This window comes from Gambusia affinis, linkage group LG12, assembly GCF_019740435.1.
Source record: "Gambusia affinis linkage group LG12, SWU_Gaff_1.0, whole genome shotgun sequence".
Lineage (NCBI taxonomy): Eukaryota > Metazoa > Chordata > Actinopteri > Cyprinodontiformes > Poeciliidae > Gambusia > Gambusia affinis.
The window spans coordinates 17,933,164-17,947,745 of record NC_057879.1 but is presented as its reverse complement, the minus strand read 5'-3'; the positions used below and the strand labels follow the sequence as shown (position 1 = coordinate 17,947,745).

Genomic DNA, 14,582 nt, shown 5'->3' with positions numbered 1-14,582 from the left:
GTTGTTGGAATGAGAGTTTTAAGGAGGGGGTGTATAGACTTAGTGTTGAGTTAGGGGCAGCACGCCTACTACTTTTGTAGCCTTCCCTTCAGTCTTCCTGTGGGAGTAAAGAGGAGTAAAGTTTTAACAGAGGAAGGAGTAAAAGAAAAAAAAAATGCAAGTGTTTGGTGAAGGGGTGTGGCATCTTGGCTAGGATGGACTTCAAATAGAAGAATGCCTGGACGTTGAAGAGGAAGTGGTTGAATGTTGGTGGCTGCTTTATTGTACTTTCAATGTAAGTTAAGAGAACCAGCAGGCAGATTGTATGGTGATTTTTATACAACTATAATGGACTTTCCAGCAAAGAATGAAGGAGAGTTGTTCAATTTAAACTCAATTATTTAGGCCATGGATCCTTTCACATCACACTGAAAGATTATGTGTAACCCACAAGCACAATTCATGTGTAATACAAATTTGACACGGGCAATTCATGTAGAAGGACACTTAAAATCTTAACTAAATCCTGCTGAAAACACTGTTTAATATATCATTTTCCAAAGTCTCTCTGGGTTTTAGTCATTCTTTCCTTAACTTTCTCTGAATGGCGTTGTTGAACATGTAAAGTCCACATTATGGTCAACCCCAGTGGTTGATCTTTGATCTGTGACACTTCTTACAACTGACCTCACATAAAAACCTTGTTGTGAAACTAAGTGTAGAAAACCTGTTGCTGTTGGTCAGTGTATTCCTTACTCCAGTTGTAAAAAGTAGGATCAGTTGTGTTTTAACAATGTGTCACTTGTGGATTATTGTGAGAGCAAGTTAAACTTTGAAAAGTAGGTCCAGTCCACTTTTTTCCTTGGGAAAAAAGTCTGCTCTATTTTGTAAATTCCTTCTAGATTCACTTTATATGGATGTCATAGAAACTGCTTAGACAATTAAAGGTCACTATTTTGCTTTGCTGACTTTCCAAGAAAATAGTAGCCCAAGAAGATGAATATTCAACACTTAGGGTTTCTCTCAAATCTTTGGCGACCCTGGATGCTGTCAGTGAAGTTGCCCAATGTTAAATTTTTCTTGTGTGCGTGTTCTAAATGGCTCTGTTGTTCATACACACCGTTTCCTGTGTTGGGTTTGTTTCATCCTTTCTCTTCCTTTCCATGAGTTTTACTTTACAAATCATTCTCTGAGCTTCATTTAGATCATTCTTTTGCCTTCCCCTCACAGAGAAAATAATCAACTATGGTATCTCTACTCAGGTGTTGCAGGGTAACTTTCTCAACTGACCCCAGTGCAAAGAAGAACTTGTCTTGTTGCAACTAAAATCTTCAATGTGTAGGTAGTTGGGAATAAACAACCTCATGAAGACCATGAAAACACATGAGACAATTGAATTTGTGAAGAAGTTTGGATCAGGATTAAAACATTATCTCAAGCTTTTGAAGAAAAAAATTGAAGGGCATTGCAGAAACAAGCAGCCAGATCTACAATGGACTCTTTAACTCAGTGCTTGTCTGTGTAACGTAATGGTCCAGTCAAAGTCCAAACCTAATTCCAATTTCTGTTCATAGGTAAAAATCTAAGGGGTATGAATCCACTTGAAAGCCACTCTAGTTACTGACTACTAACCAGCTCTATAACTATTGAAAAGAGTATCTCACCAGGTGTTTAAAAACTGCAGCAGGGAATATGGAGTTTGAGTGAGTATACATTCTGTTTTTTCCTGTGTTTGTGCTGAACCTAAATCCATGGTTTGCTCACTCTGTGGCTGAGAGTAAACACCATGAGGGCTGCAACTCCAGGTATCTGGAGTGTCTCACTGACTGTGAAGAGCACTCATCGCAAGCGGAAAGTAAACACAAGCCTTTTTGGTCTTTATTTGGTCACTTTGCTGAGCTTCCCATAGACTAAACTTCACTGAACTTAAGCTGAGGCAGAGCCTGCAAGTGTCATCTCAGAGGTTTGAGATGTTTAGAAGACACGTGACGTAATAACGCTTCGTTTGCATCACTGCTGGCCTTAAAGGAAGGGTCATCTACTTTCATGCGTCAAGTGTGATGCTTTACATCCCATTCTCCACTGTTTGAACCCACAGCCACTGTCTGTTTCCCACATCTACAACTCTTAACCGAACCACATACCACAGCAGACTATTTTTTAAAATACCAGTTGAAGGGTTTTTTTTTCTCGTTTCCTTTCCGTAAGTTTTGCTTCACGAGTCATTCTCTGAGCATGATTTAGATCATGCTTTTGCCTTGCCCCCACAGAGAAAACAATCAGCTACCTCTCCTTTAGTGTTGTAGGGTGACTTTCTCAACTGACCCCTGTGCAAAGACCAACTTCCTGAGATGCCAGAATGGCTACTGTTGTTGCGTTCAGAGAATGGGGTAGAGAGGAGGTATCCTAAAGCCTTTAGGAAGGAATCTGTCTTTTTTTTCAAAGGCCACAGGACGTTTTTTTCTAAGGGAATATTTCATCTCCCACACAAAGGAAGTCTGCATTTCCACTGGTCAGAGAGCAGAACATCAGGACATTTAAACTTCAAAACTTAGTGGGGGTTTTTCCAGCTGGTTTTAGCTTTATGTGACATAAAATCTCTCATGTCCTCTTTAATATATAAAAACATTTTAGTAGGAAGTTTGAGCTGAATGCACTGAGAATCAAGGAAATTGGCTTTGGAAGATTTACATCTACATAAAGTCTAGAGATTTGGAAACAGGAGACAACCCACAGGTGCCTAAACTTTAAATCAATAAAAGCAGATTGCTCTTGTTATTTTCTCTGCTCATCTCCACTTCAGCCTACACTTCCAAGATAGAGAAGGGAGTTACCCATAATTTAAAATTAACACTGGAATTCATCTTGGCATCAATCTCTTAACAGCAGAAGATCGCTGCAGAGTGGGTTATGTAAGATTCTTTGGTGCTGTTGATGTGGGGAGAAAAATAAACAAGTCCTATCAGCTAGCATTTAGCAGCATAGTTACCTCTCTTTCTTCCTGTGTGTGCTTTTATGTAAAGCAATCACCTGGTTCTGGAAATGGCCTAATTGAATTGGACTTGGTGAATCAGAGGAAGTGAAAGTGACAGGATGATTTCTCCTGTCTCTGGAATAGATTACCAATTGCCCAGTACAAGCCAATCCTAAATTCTGGATATTGGCTCTCTCTTCTTGTTGGAAATGCTGGAGCATTGAATTTGTTGGGTTCCCACCACACATCTGTTTTTAAAGCATATGGAAAAGAGATCTTGCCCTTTTTGTGAGCTAGTATAGAGTACTTTGTTATTTAATCATTTTTATCAATCTCGCAGATGTGTCTATGTAAAACCTCTGAATGGTACATTACAAATTGTGATCAGGACTTGTGGTAGCATTTTAAATTACTCTTGACTTTCATATCTATCCTATGCACCAGAAAAGAACCACAACATACCCCCAAAAAACCCAAACTGCAAAGGAACAAAATAGTTCCAACTCAAATATCCAAATTATTTTCAATCGTTTTCCTACACATTTTCCTACACTATTGTGATTTTCCTGGATAATGTGCAACTTTAATTTACCCCAGACCTGACCACTCACATTGTAAACTGTTTATAGATCCAGATACCTCTAGGTTGTTGCAAGTATTGCACAACCATTAAACAGTTGGATAGAGTGGGAAACCAAAACACCTTTCTTTAATCACAAGTTACTTCGAAACCGTGAGTCAGAAAATGCATTTCTTCACATGAATTCTTTATTTTGATCTGAACTACATGTCTGACTGTTTTCATGACTTCATCTTTCCAAGTTTTTAATTATGTCATGGTGAGCCTGAGGCCTTGTTCATACCTTGAACTTCAATATATGTCTGGCTAAAAGCACATGTGTGGGATCAGACTGACTTAAAAAGTAACTAATTATTCTAAGTAATAATCACAAGCAGTTTCTGTTTCTATAGCTGTCCAGACTTTATAGCCTCAAGAAACAAATATCTACCCACACCCTTGACTTCCAGCATTAGTCCCCAAGTAAACATCAAAAGCGTGATGTGCAGCCACACATTTCAGGAAGCTTAGATGACTAATGACAGGGTTTATTGAGTCTATTGTTGAGCCCTGACTGAGTGCTGATCAGTGCAGCTCAGTCCAGGGAGCGTTTTATGCTGCACACACTGATATGCACACAAACACACCCTTGCACACACTCATGCATGAAGCCCTGAGGCAGAGATACACCAGACCTGCCACTCCTTGCTTCAGTTTTTACATTCTGGACATTTAGTGACGACAGTACAGCTGGAAGTGAGTGAAGCAATCTGTAATTAGTTGCTGTCACAGTATCTGTTGCGTCACTGAAAAGCCTCCCTTCCCTGGATCGTACACCTTTTAGCTCACAAGATTTTATTACAGATGAGTCAGGTTATATGAAAAAATAGTTCTAAGAGAGTAAACATTGTTTTATTCATTTATCTTGGCTTTTATAAGGGTATTTTGCATATTTCACAAGCTTCTGTTGTCCATTCATCTCATAAAAATCAGAGTCATTTCCCTTTAGAGAAAGGTACAGGTTGTGTTGTTCAAGAAGAAATTTCACCAAATCTAAAAAAAATATCCTACTTCTGTTTAAAGTGCTGTAGTCGAACGGCAAAGTGCGTTAATGGTTGTGGAACATCAGATTATTCGCCACCTGCAACACGGTTATGAAATGAACAACTGGGCAAGCTGCATGTTTACTGTGGATATACGCCTGCAAGCTTAAGCAATAAACAGTTTTTCTTCTTTCCTTCCTGGATTTGGGCTCAAAGTGTGAGCTTCAGTAAGAGGAAGTTTGCTGCACCTTACGTCACCTGTTTCAGCTGGCCGTTAAAACTCATTGTAGCTGATACAAAGGCGTCTATAACTCTTGAAATAACTGGACCTGTCAGGTCATCAGAGATGTGCTTACTCAGTGTCCCAAGACCAGAACTAAACAACGTGAGGCAGCATTTAGTTTTTTTTATGCTCCTCACTTCTGGAATAAACTGAGGCACAGAGAATCTGTTGGCTCCTTTAAGTCAACAATTAAAACCTAGAGAATTGTTATGCAAACCTCAAATTCGGTCACAATAAAAGACTGTTTAAGGAAGTCTGTGAGTTTGTTAAAATGGTAAATTTTTTTATGTGGCAATGTGAATATGTTTACAAGTAATTGTGATGAGTTGTATTTGCAAATTTGCATTTTGGGCGCTCAGATATTCACAGCTGAATAATCAGAAAAACCGTGCGCTTATTAGTGTTTCTAGTTTGACTAATAATTATGGGGATAATTACATCTCACATGACTACCCTAATTAAAGCAGTCAGCTTGCCTTGGCTCATCTGCTTTTGTTGCTAGGGTCTGAACTTCATGCCACCGAGATTCCTGGGGGATGAACTAATGAGGATTAAGAAAAAGGAGGGCAGTAGACAGATGTTTCAGCCTAATTCTTACTGATCTGGTCAGTACTGTTTTTTGTTTGTGTGGGAAAAGAAAGTATATGATGATACAATGTACTATGAAATAATTTAACTGGAAGAGAGTGTATCTCTTTCTTTGTGACTTGATCTCAGTACAATTGCTTGAGCTCCATGTTTGTATGAGAAGTGAGGTGTGCCCCAGTATTCAGATTGCATGCTTAGACTTTCTTAACTTTCAAGAGCAGACATGTTGAGGAATGTGTCTGGGACACTACAGTGGCCCCTGCATTTTTAATAAACAAGACAAAGTCATCTGTTTTTCTATTTTAACCCATTTCTCTTTTCATCCTCCTTAGAACATGAACCAAAAAATGAGCTGCTTAGACACAACTTAAGCACGAGGAAGAATATTTTTTATCCTTATGGCTGTGCATGTTTTGCATGTCAGTATTTAGGATAGATAACTCCAACATCACAGACAGTGACTGTTCATGACTGATAAAATGACTGGAAACAAGTTTCAGAAAATGACGTTAGAAAGCTTTGTTCAGAACAAGACTATTGTGGTTATCAATATTATTGCCTTCTTTTTAATATTGTAATGTTTATCAGCAAACAAGCCTACATTATCTGCCCATAGTTGTAATACTGCAATACTGTTAGTGATACTTATGAAAGTCAAAGTTGATTGAAATGCCTGGAAACACTTGTTCTGTTTTTTCCCCAACTATTCTCAGGAAATATTCAGATCTGCACCAGAGAACACAAAGCCAGAGCCAGAACCTGCTGCATCACTGAGATTTGAAGTCTTTTGTAGATGAACCCCCAATTAGCAGTTTCGAGTCAAATTCCCCACAGTTGTTTCTGTGCAGACAGAATTTTACCAATAATGATATAAACACAAAGAGTCATAACTGAGCCAGATTGCTGCATGATAAGAATATGTTTGTAATTATGAAAACCACAGTGCTTTTGTGGTGTTCACAGAATCAAATAATTTATTTTTGATTTCTTTCCAGTTTGCCAGGGCTTCACCAATCGCGTCAATCTTATGGACAATAAAGAGGACCACTACCTGAACATGGTGAAGACATACAGCAACTGTACTATTGTCCTGGAAAACTTGGAGGTCACTCACATAGATGAGCACCGTGACCTGTCCTTCCTCAAGGTAAAAGCCTACACTATGTTACTATTACATTTGAAACAAGATGTAATCGTTTCTATGCTCTATAAAATGGATAACTTAAAAATGAATAAAGGTTTCCAGCTTTAGGTCAAGTATTACCGTATTAATTTTGCAAACTGCCAAAATAATAAATTTCTTCTCTGTTTTTGGTTATTCCTTCCCTTAAATACATGATAGTTGTCCCCTGACCCTTAGGCAAAAAGTGTTTCTCACACAAGAAAATCCACCCTCAACGTCAGCGTTTCCTCAACAGGACATATTCCAGATAAAATGCACTTTTTTCTTCAAGAATATCTGCCAGAAGCATTAGAGAGTGACCAGCTATAAGTGGTTGCCAGTACAGATACAACTTCATAGATCATATATGACAGTGCTTCCCCAGTTCAGTGGTTATGAACAACAGCTCGTTATGTTTAACAAAAGCGCATTTTAAATTAACCTGTCCACTTTGGAAAGCATTTTATCCACAAAATGTCATATACAAATATTTTTTAGATTATGTAACATTTTGTTTATGTTAATAGTTAAATTCACTCAGTAAAACACATGATTGATAAAATATGGACTGATGTTTTCAAGTCTTTATTTCTTAATTATGACAATTTTTCCTTTGTTTTACACCTAATAAAATCACAACATATAAGACTAAAATATTACATCAGACCAATACAAAAGACATTTTGAAAACCAGAATGAGAGGTTAATGAAATGTGTTTTTTTTACCTGCCTTAGGGTTGCTTTCAAAAGGTACTTTGAATCTTTCAAATTACCTTCATCCAAACACATTTTCTCATTTATTGAATGTGAGTGTATATTTTACAGTGTTTAGACTGATTTTTGCAGACTCTTCACAGTTGTAGTTGGCTAAAATCTGCGCAGAACAAGTGCTTATAATGATTCATTGTGTTTGTACAGCTCTGGTTAAAACTTTGTTCAAAGATGAACTGTAACTGCAAGATTTTGAGCACTGGGGAGATGTGTTCTAGGACCACACACACTCATGGGCTTCAGGCTAGCCCACACAAGCGCAGAGTAAAATAGTCACCAGATACAATACAGCAGTTTTAAGGGGAATCTTTTTAATGTCCCATTTGCACCTTGTTCTCTTTTCTCTGTGCAGATGTCAAAAACGAAATGTGTGTGAACCCGAGTAAAACATAAGAGTTAATGGATATCTCTCTTAGCGGTATTTTAACCCTGGATTAACATACTTGTTGACCTAACTTTTAACTTTGTGCTGACAGTGAGAAAGATCTGCCTATTATAACAGAGCCACAAAACAAATAATGTTTTTGAAAGGAACAGTTATTGGAAATATTATGTTAATTGGAATTTATTTTTAAAATGTCAAACATAAGAAATGCTCTCCTTCTTTCCAAACAATATAAAACCTTGAACTCATGTTTAACAGGTTTCCTGAGTTTTTTTTTGCTTTGTTCTGGGAGCATGAAAAAGGATGTGCATTTATGAGATGCTTAAATGGGACAAACAAAACATTTTCCTACTGAAACTTTTCTTGAAATGTTAAAATTGGTAAACAAAAAAAAATATACATTGACCCTTATATGTTGCTGTGAAAACCCCTTTGAAGATTTCTTCGTCTTTTGCTTTTTTGTTATTCTTGAAAGTTTGAGATCATTAAACAAACTGTCCTGCCAACTAAAACCCCTTGCTTGTTTTCTGGAAGTATTCTGTGGACTCATAATTGTAATTCTGGGTCTTAATTACAATTGTTTAATGATCAAAAACATATAATGTAACAAAAAAATCAAAAACTGAAGAAATTTAATTGAGGCAAATTCTGCTCAAAGGTCATAGTCTTGATGAATCATTCTTGAAGTAATCGTTAACTAATTTAGTAATCGATAACGGGTGTGTACAAATTCAAAAAAGGCCATTTGCTGAAAGAATTCTCAGAGCAGAAAGGAATTGTTCAAAAATACATATACAACTTATATTTATCATAAAAAAACAACTATACCTTTTGAGACAAAACTCAAGTGGCATAGTTTTAGTTTCACCAGGTTCAAATTCTGTAAAAAGTATTTTCTTATTTTCTTACTTAAAAACAAATGTAATTATTTCTTTATTTGTAGTTTTTAATATATTTCGAATATTGTATAACATAAGCGTAAGTGGTTAACTGAAAAATCAGATTTCGATTAATCATCAAAATAAATGATACAACGATCAACTACTAAAATAGTTATTAGCTGCAGCCCTAATTTGTGCCTGTATAAAAATATCATAAGTCCATAAAAGCTGCAATTATATTATTACTCACCATGTCTTCAGTTTTATTGACGTAGCTAAAAAAAAATCCTGAATTGTCAGAACCTGTATGAGGCTAACAACTAGGAGTCTTTTTTTCTTTCCCCTCTCCACAGTCTATTGAAGAAGTGAATGGCTACGTCCTGATTGCCCTCAACACAGCTTCTAGGATTCCCCTGGAGAATCTGCGCATCATTCGGGGTCACTCCCTCTATGAGGAAAAGTTTGCACTTTCTGTGCTTGCCAATATTGATAAAAATACAGGTCAGGGAACCACCGAGCTTCTTCTGACCAGCCTGACAGGTAGATGAAGCCCTACAAGGATCATATATTTCATGACGTTATGTTTGACACTGAACAGTTAAGCATCATAGTTTGGTACTGCCTTTCGTGTTTGTTTGCAGAAATTCTCAAAGGAGGTGTAAAGTTTTTGAACAACAAGCTTTGTAATGTAGAAACAATTCAGTGGTTTGATATTGTCAATGCCAACACTAAACCCAGCATGGAACTTCCAGTGGCCGGAAACAACCCACTCTGTAAGTGCTTCCATTCATAGCACAAGGAAAAACAAGCAAAACCTTTTTTTCCGTTAATTTGTGATATTTTTTAAGGTGGGATGTGACTTACTTTTCTTCTTACAGGTAACAAATGCCACTCAAGCTGTTACAATGGCTCATGTTGGGCGCCTGGTGCAGAAAACTGTCAGACCCGTAAGCTCTTGTTGATTTAAAAAAAATAAATATTGGTCACGTCAGAATCCAAACTATTCTATCCACTAAATAGTAAAATTGTCTATTTATTGTTTTATTATTCATGTTTACACACAGTCCATCATCATTTTAGTATTTCAAATATCTTAAGCATTGTAGGATTTGGTGTTTTTGAAATATTTCTTTATCAGAATAAGAAAAGGACCTCTTATAAAGCATAAACCCACTGTTGTTTGTACCTGTGTCATCTCCAGTGACCAAACTGAACTGTGCACAGCAGTGCTCAAAGAGGTGCAAAGGACCTTCACCAAGCGACTGTTGCAATGAGCATTGTGCAGCAGGATGCACAGGGCCCACAGCCGCTGACTGCCTGGTGAGATAAAGAACACAACTAATGAATACACTCAATATTTCATAAAGTTCTATTCAATCTGGCTGAGAACTCTATTTAAAACTTAGTCCTGTCTTAGCAACCTCTGCTTTTATGATTGGAAATGATGTTTTTGTTTTAATACCAGAGAGACGCATAACTGCTGATTAAATCTTTTATTTGGCAGGGCCTTGAGTAGCAGTGTCTGCACACTCGCTCTGTACAGCTTTGAGAATTAAGCCAAGGCTATGATAGAGGAATGCAGTGTTATCATTAGGAAGGGGCTCTGTTTTGGTCCCGCTGCACTAGATGACTGTTGTTTGTGCTGCAGGCCTGTCGGGACTTCCAGGATGATGGGGTTTGTAAGGACTCCTGCCCAGGCCTTATGCGCTATGATCCCAACCTACACCAGCTGGTCCCTAACCCCCAAGGAAAGTACAACTTTGGAGCCACTTGTGTGAAAAACTGCCCACGTAAGAATATAGTTTTCAGTTTGTTTTCTTGTTGCAAATCCATCCATCCATCCATCCATCCATCCATCCATCCATCCATCCATCCATCCATCCATCCATCAATACATTCATCCATGTCTATAAAGTATCATTAAAATGTTTAAAGGGGATAATTATCACTTAGCAACCCAAAATTAACTTTTTCAGAAAATGTGTATATTACTAGCTGGCCACTGGCTTCCATTGCAATTCTGCTCAATTTTCATCTACCTTCACTTTCTCCCATTGAGCTTGATTCTCTGGTGGAATTTCAACTGGGCCAAAAGTAGGAGAAGTTGTGAACAATGACTGCTGTTTTAGAATTATAGTCTATTCGCAATGGCAGCAGAGCAAGTGAACAAAGTCCGTGTTGGCCATGTTTCCAGATATTGAATTAATATTAAGTGTTGCCTCATTCAGCTTGGGATATCTCTCTTCGTAGTGGAAAATGGTTGTTCAGCAGACTATCTGTATGAAGCAAATCATAGAACAAGGGCATGGCTTTTACCAGACTAATAAATTACACAAGTCCAACAAAAGTTATTGATTCCTGGACCAGTTCACGGCTGCTGTGGTTATCGATGTTGCATTTTATTTTGCCACACTGTCTCCTTCCACTTCACTTTGCATAAATTTTCTTAGACAAAACTCTATGTAAACAAGCATATTCTTTAACAACAACCTTTTCTGGCTTACTGTCCTTGTGGAGGGTGTCCGGTACTGTCTGCTGGACAACTGGTGAAATCAGCAGTAAATCCCTATTATTGTGCAGGCCTTAGCAAAGTCACATCATAGCATCTTTGTTTTAAAATCTATTTCTAAGGGCACTCCATTTTTGTGAAGAATTTTGTGAAGAATTAAGTTTTTGTCTTTTGCTTCAGTAGTTCTCTGTTAAGCGCCCCCACAGGTGAGGGTGGCAACAGGTTTTTCAACTAGTTTGGGTCATTTGACACAGCGCAGTGTGAAAGTGAACCACAGCAGCTGAGTATGTAACATTTTAGAATTTTGGTCCCTAATCAAACCACATATACTGGACTATCAGATGTGAAAACACCCTATAACAGCGAGGGTGATGCACCTTGTGGACCAGAGTTGAAAAAAAAAATGTAGCAAACCACAGTCTTAAGAAATAATAGAAATAAAGTCTTGCACCTGTTTACCCTAACAAAAAAGTTTGCATCTCCACTGACATGGATACATACTGCAAATAGAATTATCGGGTTGCATGTGTAATACACATCATATGTGATAAGAAATATTTTGCATGTTGTGCAATACTAAACATTTGCTCAGGTTGTCCTTGTTAGACATTAAAAGATGAGTTTGTTCAAGTTTAATAATGAACTATAGAAACAAGGAAAGAAAACTATTGTGCTTCAGAGTGTGTTAATGCAACATCCCATCTTTTAGAAGTTTAACTTAATGCATGATTCAGTCCATGTGACCTACTAGATGTACCTCCAGCTATGCGATTGCTGCTCCTTAAAATCATCTACAGAATTTGTATATTTTCTGTCTTTTTTTATATATACATGTAGTCTGACTGTGTTTGATAAATAGTGTTGGCCTGAATAGCTCTATTTTTCAATTGTTCCAGATAATTATGTTGTGACCGATCATGGTGCGTGTGTGCGGACATGCAGCGGTAACACATATGAAGTGGAAGAAGGAGGTATCAGGAAGTGTGCCAAGTGTAACGGACTGTGTCCAAAAGGTGAGCTTTTACTATCCAAATGAAGAAATGTTTCTGACAAAAATGCAGCAATGACTATGGTGTAGTGACTAATGCTTCTAAAAAACATATATTTGCATGTATTACTAAACATTTTATAGCTTTAGTATTTTCATTTTTTTAGCTAAAGCTGACTTGTATAATAATGTAATTTATGACTAAGTATAACTAAGTTTAATACTCTTATATTAGATAGATGGTCAAAATACTTTGAGTGTCCTTCAAAGCACTACATAAATTTGATCTATTATTATTGTTATTATTAAAACAGAAAATAATGACAAAAGTGACCATGTTTCAAGTTTTATATGTCTGGAGCATACATCAATGTCATTCTGACATGAATCTCCATCAACTGACATCTCAGTTTACCAGATTCATATCCAGTTGTTATAACAAATGCTGGAAAATAATGTCTTATGTGATTTGTGTTTTGGGGCTTTTAAATATCTCTGCTAGTTTTTCTTTATGGAAATAATGGTAATTTCAGCACATTATTTACTTTTTTAATTGTTCCACAGTGTGTAATGGACTTGGGTATGGAGACCTGACTCACGCACTATCTGTCAATGCCACCAACATCGGCTCCTTTAAAAACTGCACTAAAATCACTGGTGACATTACTATTCTTAAAACATCAATTGATGGGTAAGATCTGACCCTGCTCTGAAATTTGATGTCAACATTTGTTCTCCTGACCATTTTAATGTGTTGTTGTTTTTTTTTAAGTGATCCCTATACCAAAACGCCAAAGATGGAGCCAGCTCAGCTGGATGTGTTTAAAACGGTTAAGGAAATTACAGGTAAGATTATATAAGATGTGACTAATGCATGACATACTTGATGAATCTTGGACGCCTTCATAATTAACAAATCATCTGTCCCTTCAGGGCTCTTGTGGATTCAACAGTGGCCGCAGAGCATGAGCTCACTCTCGCCTTTTGAAAATCTAGAAATTATTCGAGGAAGAACAAAGCGGTATGTTTGTTGTAAAGACCCCCATGAATCCCCTGCTACATTATCAAGATGGTGAAATTTGTTTCTTACAGCCGTTGTTTTAGATTATCAGTCATTTGGAGAATTATGAGACCTTGCCTCCTTTCCTATGTGCTAAATTTTATTTAATTTCTTATCCCAGTGGACTCTTCATCTCTACAAAAACCTTAAAGAACTAGCACATGAAATTTCTTGTACTATAAGAAATTATCAGAGGATTTTATTTCATCCTCTTTTTTTTGCACTTATATTTTGGGTAGTGGTAGCCGCAGCTTGGTTGTGACACTGCTCGATATCGACTACATTGGCTTTCGGTCACTAAAGGAGATCAGCGACGGAGACGTGGTCATTATCAAAAATCACAACCTTTGCTACATCGATGACAGCCACTGGAAAAGGTTCTTCAAATCAGAAGGCCAAACTGCAACAGTCAATGAAAATGCAAATGCTACCATTTGTGGTGAGATTTCCATTGCTTTTCAGGCATTTTATTTTGCAATGAACCAACAAATTTAAAAACTTAGACAATTATAAAGAACTTTGTTTAAAATTTTACATCTGGTTTTAGCCCTGAGGAATAAGACCTGTGACAGAAAGTGCACAGCAGACGGCTGCTGGGGCCCAGGCCCGGACATGTGTTTCGCCTGCCGTGACTACAGCCGCGGCGGGAGTTGTGTTGACTTCTGCAACATCCTGGAGGGGTAAGGGAAGAATCTGGCCTTGATTCCTTTTTAAGCATTGAAATCTGCTGTCCTCTATTCCAGAAAAACAAACAGTTTGAAACATCAGATCTCAGTGCGAGATAGTTCATTTCTTCAAAGTCTGCTGTCATGCCATGAGTATTTCCAGACTATGTCATTAGATAAATTAGAGGATTATTGAAAGAAAGCTGAAGATCCAGGGTATTTCTGAAGTTAAATCTCCAGAAGATGTAAAACAAACATTGTTGGAAAAATGGCACATAGCACTCACATCTGTTTATCTTTGGAGATATTTGTCAAACATTGAATCTTGACATGCTTACAGTTTAACTTGGCCCTCCAAAAAGCCGATCAAATGAAGCTGTTTGAATTGAAGCTGCCCTGCAGCAGCAGTCTGTCAGCTCTCTTAATTTTGTTACCTTTTTTTGCAGCGAGCCAAGGGAGGCGGTCATGAATAAAACCTGCATGGAGTGTGACCCTGAGTGTCTACGCATGAACGGGACAGCAACCTGTCAGGCGCCGGTACATATATTTTGTGCAGTTAAAGAAAGGACTCTCACGCTTAGCACATTTGTGAACATAATTGATGAACATCTTAACATTAATGCTGCATGAAATCCTTTCCAGAAGTGTCAGCGATTTCTCCATCAGCGGCAGCTTTAGCGGATCATCCTTCAGGGCAGCCGCAAGACATGTTGTGTTTGAAGGAGGGGTGTGACT

At 37.6% G+C, this 14,582-nt stretch overlaps 1 protein-coding gene across 1 annotated transcript in view; it reads left to right on the top strand.

Moving 5' to 3' along the window:
* Positions 1-14,582, top strand: part of egfra (epidermal growth factor receptor a (erythroblastic leukemia viral (v-erb-b) oncogene homolog, avian)) — a 40,665-nt gene that overhangs the window by 10,065 nt on the left and 16,018 nt on the right. The window contains exons 2-14 of the mRNA XM_044133989.1: positions 6,422-6,573; positions 8,979-9,165; positions 9,267-9,398; positions 9,504-9,572; positions 9,827-9,945; positions 10,274-10,415; positions 12,031-12,147; positions 12,687-12,813; positions 12,895-12,968; positions 13,056-13,143; positions 13,422-13,621; positions 13,730-13,862; positions 14,294-14,384. Of these exons, the coding sequence (XP_043989924.1) occupies positions 6,422-6,573; positions 8,979-9,165; positions 9,267-9,398; positions 9,504-9,572; positions 9,827-9,945; positions 10,274-10,415; positions 12,031-12,147; positions 12,687-12,813; positions 12,895-12,968; positions 13,056-13,143; positions 13,422-13,621; positions 13,730-13,862; positions 14,294-14,384 (1,631 nt within the window). The remainder of the gene's footprint in view (positions 1-6,421; positions 6,574-8,978; positions 9,166-9,266; positions 9,399-9,503; positions 9,573-9,826; positions 9,946-10,273; positions 10,416-12,030; positions 12,148-12,686; positions 12,814-12,894; positions 12,969-13,055; positions 13,144-13,421; positions 13,622-13,729; positions 13,863-14,293; positions 14,385-14,582) is intronic.